General features: G+C 55.7%; 1 protein-coding gene across 3 annotated transcripts; it reads right to left on the bottom strand.

The window, feature by feature from the left end:
• Positions 1–335: 335 nt before the first annotated feature.
• DNAJB2 (DnaJ heat shock protein family (Hsp40) member B2) lies at positions 336–7,819 on the bottom strand. 3 transcript variants are annotated; one of them, XM_052662311.1, is made up of 10 exons: positions 7,687–7,819; positions 7,336–7,437; positions 6,534–6,643; positions 5,414–5,467; positions 5,109–5,231; positions 3,998–4,090; positions 3,689–3,791; positions 3,430–3,500; positions 2,516–2,585; positions 336–1,276 (listed from the first exon to the last, which is right to left on the bottom strand). In XM_052662311.1, the coding sequence occupies exons 2-10, from the start codon at positions 7,398–7,400 to the stop codon at positions 1,162–1,164; spliced, it is 804 nt and encodes a 267-aa protein (XP_052518271.1). In that variant the 5' UTR covers positions 7,401–7,437; positions 7,687–7,819; the 3' UTR covers positions 336–1,161. The 3 variants fall into 3 exon arrangements, with proteins under 3 accessions (XP_052518271.1, XP_052518263.1, XP_052518256.1); XM_052662303.1 differs by having other exon boundaries at positions 1,142–1,276; positions 2,379–2,585; XM_052662296.1 differs by lacking the exon at positions 336–1,276 and having other exon boundaries at positions 2,105–2,585.
• Positions 7,820–9,976: the final 2,157 nt, after the last annotated feature.

Genomic DNA, 9,976 nt, shown 5'->3' with positions numbered 1-9,976 from the left:
TGGCTTTCTGTTGGCCTCAGGTTTCAGTCCAGTCAGATCTGGTCCTAGCTGTGCTTGCAGACCCTGCAGTAGTTGGGTGGTGGGGTCCTGCATTCGGAGAACAATAGCTGCCTGTGAAAGCCCAGTGCGGGGGCCCCCAGAGGTGAGGCATGTGAGCATAGCTTGGGATTCCACACCATATTAGGGGAGGGCCGCCTGGTCAAAGAGGGGACTTCTGCTGTCGGCTGGGAAGGTTTGCAACCTCTGGATGCCTGAGAAATAAAGGGAGGTGTGTCACCCGCTGGCCCCACAGGGTTGGCTGGCAGGAAGGAAGCACACAGGACACAGCACACCACTAAGCTCTCGAAACTCAGCTTTATTGACTTCCAGTGTTTCCCTCTTGGTCTGAGCTCAGCCCAGCTGGCTTTGATAGGTCACTGAGACTCAATGGCACAGGGGCTGGCAACGCCCCAGCTCCACCACTTCCCTCCCCGGCCACCGGGCTCCCCAGGGAGGGAGGAGGAGAGGCAGTTTCTGTGGTGTTGGAGAGAAAGAATGGGCAGCAGGGTCAGAGGCCAAAGGAGCCATACAAGCAGCGGCATGCCCGGAGCACCCATCACACGCTGATTCCAGCCACACACACACACACACACACACTCACACCCCCCAGAGCGCTAGGGTGGCCTTCCACCTTCCAAGCTCTCACCAGCCCATGCCCATCAGCCCTCTTGAGACCACGCCCTGCTCAGCCAATCCGCCCTGGCTCATTCTCAGACCCCAGGACTGCCCACAGGAAAATAACCTCTCCCAGATGCCTCGGGGCCTTGATTTGTACACTCTAACCCCAGCGCTAGCAAGAGGTATCAGGGGAAACGAAGCTCACATTCCCCCTTCATCCACATTCTTGCCACCCCTGCCAGGGACAAATCAAATGACAAGATGTCCCCATCTCACGACGAGTTAACAGGCCGACCAGAGCTGGAACTACATATCCCAAGATGCACAGCTCCGTTAACTGCGCACCACTTCCTCCAAGCATGATCTAACAGAAAGGAGGCGAGGTGCGTTGCATTCTGGGACTTGTAGTCCCCAGGAAACAGCACCAAACACCCTGGGAAGCATTTACAGGCTAAGCCTACCTCCCACCCGGCCCCCGCCCACCACCCAGGCCCAGCTCTATGCTCAGCACGGGTGAGCGAGAGGGATGGAGGGTCCCCTCCCAGTGCACAGGGTTGGGCGCTGTCCTGTTGGAACTGTGCAGCAACTCTGGGTCCCGGACATCCAGCTCAGAACACATCTGGGGAGAGAGCGGGGGTGGGGTGACAGGAGAGAGGATCAGCCGCAAGCCGTGGAGGGCAGAGCTAAGCATGCAGCCCTGGGCTAGCCCTGTGGCCTCTCCCTGAGCCCTGATGCATGGTGCGGGAGGATGGGATGCGGTCCCTCCTAGACCTCCCTCCTGGGGCACCCTGGCCCTATCCCCCCTCTCCAGGGTTAGCCGGCCTCACCTCTGGCTAGTCCGGAGGCTGGGGGCAGGCTGAGGCAGCAAGAGGAAGGGAGGAGGAGTAGGCTCCGGTTCTGAATCTGGACGGGCCAAGAGGCTCCCGCCCCACCCAGCTAGCCTCCCCGGAAGACCTTGTGGCCCTACGGGCCACAGCATCTTCCTCGCCACAAAGAGGCTTTCTGGGGAAAAGGAAGAAGGGAGTCCCAGCCAGGCAGGAGGCAGTGAAAGCAAGCGATGTAGCCCGCGGGGAATTGCAGAGAGAAGAGTGCGAGGGAGGAGAAGCAGCACCAGGAGGGAAGCAACAGAGAAGTCAGAGCTCAACACTGCGCACGGAAACCGGGGTGGGGGTGTCTGCAGCCGACCAGGAGAGCTGTGGCTGCCCACTCTGGCTCAGAGAACCTCAGGCCAAGTCCTCCTTCCTTGACATCATTCAGCAACACAGGTGGCAGAAGGCCTGGGCATGAAAGGCCCAACCCAAGCCACTAATGCCCCTTAGAAACTCCCCGTCTAATAAGAATTAAGTTCATCCTGGCTCCTCAGGCCCTCCCGCTGCCCTGAGGTCCCCCCACGCTGGACTTCACCAGGGACCTATCAGCCGTGGGCTGAGCACAGCAAATCCACGCTGGAGGGAGGGGTGGACCTGGGGAGGGAGCGCCGAGGTGGAGAGGGGCTCCTGCAACTCAGGCCATGCCCTTCTCTGACCAGGACTCCCAGTCCCCCCGAATCGGGTGGGCTGGGCCTGGTGATCAGAGGATGAGGCAGCGAGTGGCCTTCTCCTCCGGAGAGGGGCTGGGCTTGGCTGTGTCACCCCTTGCACCCTCATGGGGCTCCCGCATGCCTGGATCGTGGTTCTGGGCCTTGGGCTGCCCCTGCCGTCGTCGCTGTGCCCCCCGCCCACCTGCCGGTTTCTTCCCAGATGCCTCCATCTCTGACAGGCTGTAGGCCATGGCAAGCTGCAGGTCCTCATCCTCCTCAGAGAGGCTGCCATCAAGGGGTCGTGACACAGGGGTCTGCCGGACCTGCGTGGCCCCTGACCTGGAGGTGACAGACTGCTGCTGCTCACGACGGCTCAGCTCCAAGCCCAGGGCCAGGTCGTCTGGGATACCTGCAGGAGTCACGGCCACCATGAGGCCCTTTGATCCAGGCCTCGGGAAGCCTGCCAGGTGGCCTCATGCACTCTGGCCACTCTCAGCCCCTCCTTTGGAAGTGGGGGTGCATGCATTTTGAAACCCACATGGTTATGAGCATGGCCAGTTATTCAGCTTCAGCAGGTACAAGCTGTCTCTTTGGACAAATTACTCAATCTCCCTAAGCCTCCCTTTCCTCATCCATAAAATGGGAATGACAAGAGTGCCTACACTGTCAAATGGTTCCAGTGATTAAATAAGACAGCTTACGAAGTGCCCTTATTAGCACACAGAGCTCCCAGAGTCAGCGGGCACCAAAGGGTGACCATCCTGTACCGCGTGGCATTGTGGGAAGAAGAGGTCAGCCCCAGGAACCCCGCATCCTGTAGTATCATTCCTGGCTTCATCCTTCACTAAGTAGGTCAAAGCCTTGGGCGTGGGGCTACCAGGGAGTTAGGACCGTTTAGCTATGCTCAGGCTCCGTCTCTGCAAATCAAAAGTAGGGCGAGTGCAAACTGCCCTGCTTTCCCCTGGTTCTTGTAAGAATACTGGGGATATGGTGGTGTGTGTGCAAGGGCTTTGAAACTAGTCACGTGCTCTGCAAACTCCAGGCATCCCAACTCATGACAATGGTGGCTAGCGGGCCCTCTGAGAGCCCATGATTCTGTGTCCCAGCACCCCCACCCCTTCCCCCAGATCACCATCTCCGATCCTGCCAGTCTGGCCTCCCTGGCCCAGGGGAGTTCAGAGAGGAGTAGGTTGGGGAGGGGGCTCTGGGGCCTCGGGCTTCCTGCTAGGGATCGGTGGCTGGCCCTTCCTCACCATTGATCGTGACGGACTTCAGCTGCCCATCCTCCTCCACTTCTACCCGCTCCTGCCCGTTCTCCATAATCCTGTGGGAGACAGCATGGTTCACTGAGCAGGCGGGCCTGAATCCTGCGGGAGTCTGTCCGGGCTCCGCGCTGCACTGGACAAGACATACTGGGCTCTGCCCTCAGGGAGCTGCCTCTCGAGTCGTCTGCAGGCCCCCCACTGCCACTTCACCCTGCAGCCCTGGCATGGTCCCAGAAGAAGCCCTCACCTGCGTGTGGTGATGCGGCGTCCTTGGACAAAAGTGGTGGACGTAGAGACGGACCGAAAAGCACCAGCCCCAGGACTGAAGGAGAAAGACGAGGAGGAGAAATCTGGCATCGGGATAAGGGGGGTGGGGGAGGAGGGGGCATTAGACAGAGGCTGCACCCGGCAGGCAGGCTGCGCTCACAAAGGGCCGGGAACCTCTGTGAGACAGGGCTCTGGAGACATGAGAGAGAAGGCGTCGGAGAACAACGAGCTGAGGTGAGGGGCTCCAGGACTCCAAACGTTTGCAGGCATGGGAAAGAATGGCACTTACCAGAGTGCCCAGGGAAGGAGGAAGAGAAGGTGAAGAAAGGGCCCGAGTGTCGGGAACCCCGGTTCTGAAGCTCTGAGAAGGGGCCCAGGTCATCTGCAATGAGTAAGCAGATGAACCATCATCTGGTGAAAAGATCCTCCCCTGCCCCCCAGAATGTGTGAACCCTGCTCTTATTATTATTTTTTTTTAATATTTATTTGTCTGCACTGGGTGTAAGTTATGGCATGTGGGATCTAGTTCCCTGACCAGGGATTGAACCCCCGTCCCCTGCACTGGGAGCACTGAGTCTTAAGCCACTGGACCACCAAAAAAGACCCTGCTGCTGCTGCTAAGTCACTTCAGTCGTGTCCGACTCTGTGTGACCCCATAGAGGGCAGCCCACCAGGCTCCCCCGTCCCTGGGATTCATTAGGCAGGAGTACTGGAGTGGGGTGCCATTTCCTTCTCCAACAGAAGAAGACCCTGAACCCTGCTTAATCTTAGTCTTGAAACAGAAGCGGCTAAGCAACTGGGTACATTTCAGCTTGGACTGATTTATAAATCAAATTCATTTTTAGTATTATATATGATAAAGTTCCCTGGTCAATTGCGGCCACTGTAAATAAAGGAAGACGGGCAGAAGGAACATCTCCTTCAGTTTTAGGCATAAGCCTGGTGTGATGTCAGGCAGACACAGCTACAAGTCTCTGCTCTGCCATCTGCTGTGTGACTCTAAGCAAGTTGTTTGAATGTGCCTCAGTTCTCTCATCTCTAAGTGGGGATAAAGTTATCCATTCAAACAGGTAGCGTCTGTTGTTGTTTGTAACGGCATTATCACTGGTCCCATGATGTTCTGAGTCTTGGTTTCATGGCTGTCACTGTGGAGGTTTAACAATGAATTACTGTTGTTATCATTTACATAAGGCGAGTCTCTGAAGTGTCACTATAGGGTCACGTGGGTTCTGGCATGTGTGAGGTTCTGTCCCAGCGCTCACTTGGATCCACCCCCACAAAGTCTTCTGTCTGTGGAATTCTGTTTCCCTCTCAGCCTCCTGCCTAAGGCCTCCTGGCTGATGGAGGGCAGGCCTGGAGGGAGAAGTCCAGCTCGTCAGACGCCCACCAAGTCCACTCACCAAAGAGCTCTGCAAAAGGGTCTCCGCTCCCGAAGAACTCCCGGAAGACCTCCTCTGGGCTGCGGAAGGTGAAGGTGAAGCCAGGCCCGCCACTACCAGCTTCCGCGCGAGACGGGCCGGTTCCTGGAGGAAAGGCAGCATGGGGAGAGGGCTCAGGGCAGGCACCTTGCCCTGAGTGAGGGGACCCCACCCGAGGCTCGGAGACTCCAGGAGCCTGGAGTGAGAGCAAGAATCCACTGCAGAAGACTGGCCTCCCTGCTCCTCCCTGACCCACTTCTGTCCCGGGGTGTCCCCACTCCACCTACCTGCCCCAGTCAGCCCTTCCCGGCCATAGAGGTCGTAGATCTCACGCTTATGCTCTGAAAAAAGAGACTGGATCATTTTTCCCTCCCTCTGGGATGACGGCCACCACTCCCCCAACTTCCAGGCTAGGCCCCTCTGAAGACTGTCCAGAGACTGACACTTGGGGGGCAGGAGGGTGAACAGTGGACATGAACATGGCCATGGTTTTAGCAGCAGCTCAGCCCTTCACACAAGGGATCCTTCCCATCTGTATAATGGACACAATAACAACACCGACCTCATAGCTGCAAGGATTAAATGAGACAATCCACCTAAACTGCCTAGCACAGTCCCTGACACTCACTGCTTCATAAATGTTAACTAATGATTACTGTGTTATCATTAATCAGGGCTTTAACCTAAATGTCACAGAGAGACCTTCCGTGACTACCTAACAAAAGTTGGTGCCTGTGATTCCCTATTCCCTATCACATCACCCTATTATTCCTTTAGCATAACCTTGTCTCTGCATTTACTTGGTTAACATCCATCCTTCCTGACCAGACTGTGACAAACCCATCAGGGCAAGGACATCGCCTGTTTGTCCTTCACTGTTCCTCTGCCCAACAAGAGCCTGGCACCTTAAGCACTCAGTGAATATTTTTTGAATTAATGAATAAAAAACCTGGAGTCATATTCCTTGAGCAAGTTACTCACTTCTCTCAGCCTCAGTTTTCTTGTCTGACAAATGGGATGATAAATCCTGTCTTGAAGAATGGCTATGAAGACTCAGGGAGATTACACCCCCTAAGGCCTGGCTCAGAGAAGCCTCAGCATACCTTGGTTCCCTGCCTTGCTTCCTTCCCCTTATCAGGACCTATGCCGCAACTATCAGACCCTGGGGAACAGACACTGAGACAGGGGATAAGGGGAAAAATAAAAGGGTGCTTGGCAGTAGGTGCTCCTCTGAATTGAAACAAAGAATTCTAGAGTCCCTGTGAGAGAGGAGCACTTAATTGCCAGGTTGAAAGAGGCATGGAGGCGATGAGGGTGGTGGCAGCATGGCTTTGGGAAGCAATGTGATGGGCATGAAGTTGGAGTGACAGGTGCTGGCTTGCCCTGACCCCTGACCCTGGCCCTTACTGTCGGACAGCACTTCATACGCCTCGGCCACCTCCTTGAACTTCTTCTCAGCAAACTCTTTATTATCTGGGTTCTTGTCTGGGTGCCACTGTAATGCCTTCTTCCTATACCTGCAGGAAGTGGGTTCAGAGGGGAGGGTCAGGGGACAAAGGCAGGCACTTCCCACCAGGAAACACAATGACCCATTTCCTGTTAGTCCACCATAGCCCTTCCACCACTCAGATCCGGGTCAGTCCCAGCCGCTAGGGCTGCCTCTGCAGCAGTGTTTTAGTGGAGTCCCTCTCTCTCCCCTCTGCAGCCAGTGCTAGGACTACATACTGTATCAGCAGACGATAACCTGAGAGTGAGAAAGTCCCAGCCCTAACCCCTCCTTGGGGCTAGCTGGGTCTGGGGTTGCAAAGGACGGTAGGTACATGTGTCCATGCAGGGTACGGGGGCCGCTGGTCCCTCCTGGTCTCAGTGCTTGAGCATGTCTGCACTGTATGCTCAGAAATCCCACACTTAAGAGGCTGGGGGATGGGGTAGGAGTGAAGACTGAGGGAAAGAAAGGACGGGAGGGTGCACTGGAAAAAGAGCCCACACTGCAGGTCGTAAACAGATCTTCTCGCTACACATTTTCCCCTATTCATCCAGGGGTTTCCTTCCTCCCTGCAGGGGGTCACTCTCTGAGGAAGCCTCCCACCCCACCCCAATCTTTTCTAAGGACCTGGCTCTCTCCGCAGTGCCTCAGAAGGGCCCCGGGGTGGTGGTGGCGGGGTGGGGTGGGGTGAGTGGCTTTCTGATGCACGGCGGAGGCACTTACGCCTTTTTGATGTCATCAGCGGACGCACTTCGCGGTACGTCTAGGATCTCGTAGTAGGATGCCATGGCAACTCGTTAGTCGTCAGGCGGGTCTCCTTGGGGGCTGCGGGGTAGAGAAGGTAGAGTCAGACCCGAAAGAACAGAGAGCCCCTCCCTGGGGCTGGAGACCCCCGCAGGGGGCAGCAGAGCCCGCTGGCTCTCCTCGCGGCCGGTGACTAGACTCCCTCCGGCAGCCTTATCGGCCCTGGCAGGCGGGTGCCACCGGCTATCTCGGGATTCAGAGTCGGGGCGCCTTATCGCAGCCAGCAAACGCCAAGGGCCCCCCAGCCTGACCGGGGCCCCCCGCCCGCACCTCCTCCGCCAGGAGTCCCTGGCCTCCTGCAGCGCCCCGCCCCTGCCCCCCTCCGGGAACCGTCTGGCACCGGCTGCCGGGCTCGCGGCTGCTGCGTAGGACGCGGCCGGCCCAGCTGTGCGCGCAAGCGTGCGTCAGCGGCACGGAAACTACTAGAGACCCAGAGGAGGCCGGCTCGGCCTGTCACCTCGGGGGTGGACTGGGGGGCGTGCTGCTGCAGAGGCTGCCGGGAGATGGAGGCGGAGCCGGCTATTTTGGGCTTGCACCAGGACAACGTCATCCCCAGATGGGACCTGGGAGACAGCGGCAGGTTCCATTCAAGCGTGACGCATTCGCCAATAAACAAGCCGCCCAGCCTCTGGCCCCTCTGTGGCCTTCCTACAGACAGGCTCGGTGACCCGGGGAAAATCGCCACCTCAAGGGCTCACAGACTCCCCTCGCGGCCTAAATCCTCCTCTTTCTTTCAGATCCCTGCTCCAGCCCCATCGTCAAAAGAGGCCGCCTGATTTCCCTGAGTAGGTCAGACCTGCCTCTCTCAGCTGTTCTTGGCATATTTCCTCACACTGGTCACAGATACAGATTAGCATTTGTTTATTTGACTGACATTCACCTCCCCCACTAGAATGTCAATTTCGGAGGGCAGAGATTATGTCCTTTTTTTCTCTCTCTCTCACTAGAGTATTAAGGACAGTTAGTGGGATTCAAAAATAATCCGTTGGATGATTAAATAATGAACAGATGGGAACATGTTGTTATGACACATTTGACACATTTGGGGTGGGGGGCAGAGAGAGGAAATTCCCCAGATTCGAGGTTTTTCTTTCCAAACTGATCCTGAGTAGACCTCTTCCACTTTAAAGTGATTTCTAGCCCATGGCCTCATGGGAAATTGAGAGAACCTTCTAAAACTGGCTTCCACTTGCTATCCAGGCCAATCCACAAACATTAATTGAGCATCTTATATATTGTAGATGCTGCCAGGATGTAAAAAGAAGACTGTGGCCCAGTCCCTAACTTCACAGAGCTCCAACCTAAGATACCAGCCCAGCAGTATAGACCACTGGGAAACCTCAAGGCTTTGGAAACAGACAGACCTGGGTTTGCAACCTGGTGCTACTGTGTGACAGGAAAACTTCTAAGGACTTGTTTTTTCCTCCCTAAATACAGGTAATGCCTCGGGCTCTTTGAAAGTCACATGAGGTATAGTGAATAGGTGGTACAAGTGGGAAAGAATCCACCTTCAAATGCAGGAGACACAAGAGATGCAGGTTTGATCCCTGGGTTGGGAAGATCCTCTGGAGTAGGAAATGGCAACCCACTCCAGTATTCTTGCCTGGAAAATTCCATAGACGGAGGAGCTGGCAGGTTATACAGTCCATGGGGTCGCAAAGAGTCAGACACTACTAAGCACACAGCACAGGCTCTTAGTACAAAAACTCTGGCATCATTACTGGCTGAACAATAATGGCTATGTGAATCCAGTATTTTAAGCTGGGTGACCCAGAAATGCTTTCATCAAAGAGAAGGGCTTGAGCCAGACATGAAAGCAGAGCTTGGAGTGCATTTGTCCGGTTTTCCTGGCTGCTCAGTCTCTGAGCCTCCTACCTACCTACACCTGGCGAATTCCCACTGTGTAGGCTTTGATGGGAAGCAGGCCACTACCTGCCACAAGACCCGAAACTTGCTCTCCCAGACTCCCTGGCTCCAAGGGTGCAGGCAAAAGCCAGACATTCTGCCAGTCGGGAGGGCCAACTGGGAATCTGGAATCTGGAACAAGTCACAGAGAAGCAGGGGCAGTTGAGAATTCATTTCTACAGCGGTGGCAGCAGAGCCAGCAGTGGCCTCTAGTGTCTGGAGGAGGGAATGTCAACCTCAATGCCTGGGTGGGAGGAGGCCTCTCTGCAGTGAATGGATGGGACAGGGGTCTTTTAGGCAGTCTGTCCCATGCCCTGACCTTGACTGTGGTACAGACTGCCCAACTTCCCTTGATGGCTACCTGTTTGCAGAGTCTTGTTTGGCAGCCCTTGTATCGATTCTGTATGCTACCCAGTATCTCTCCAGTTGTGTGTGTGTGTGTGTGTGTGTGTGTGTGTGTTGGGTGAGGGTGGGATTGGGTGGATGATTTCCTGTTTGTTTGTTTTTTTATTTTGCCAGAGTTTCTACTGTTTCCAGTCTTGACTGACCTTGGTATAAGAGGAAGGAATCGATTAGGTTCAGTCAGTTCAGTCACTCAGTCGTGTCCAACTCTTTGCAACCCCATGGACTGCAGCATGCCAGGCTTCCCTGTCCA

Source organism: Budorcas taxicolor, chromosome 2 (assembly GCF_023091745.1).
Source record: "Budorcas taxicolor isolate Tak-1 chromosome 2, Takin1.1, whole genome shotgun sequence".
Classification (NCBI taxonomy): Eukaryota; Metazoa; Chordata; class Mammalia; order Artiodactyla; family Bovidae; genus Budorcas; species Budorcas taxicolor.
The sequence above is the reverse complement of the archived record's forward strand: the minus strand, read 5'-3'. Positions and strand labels throughout refer to the sequence as shown.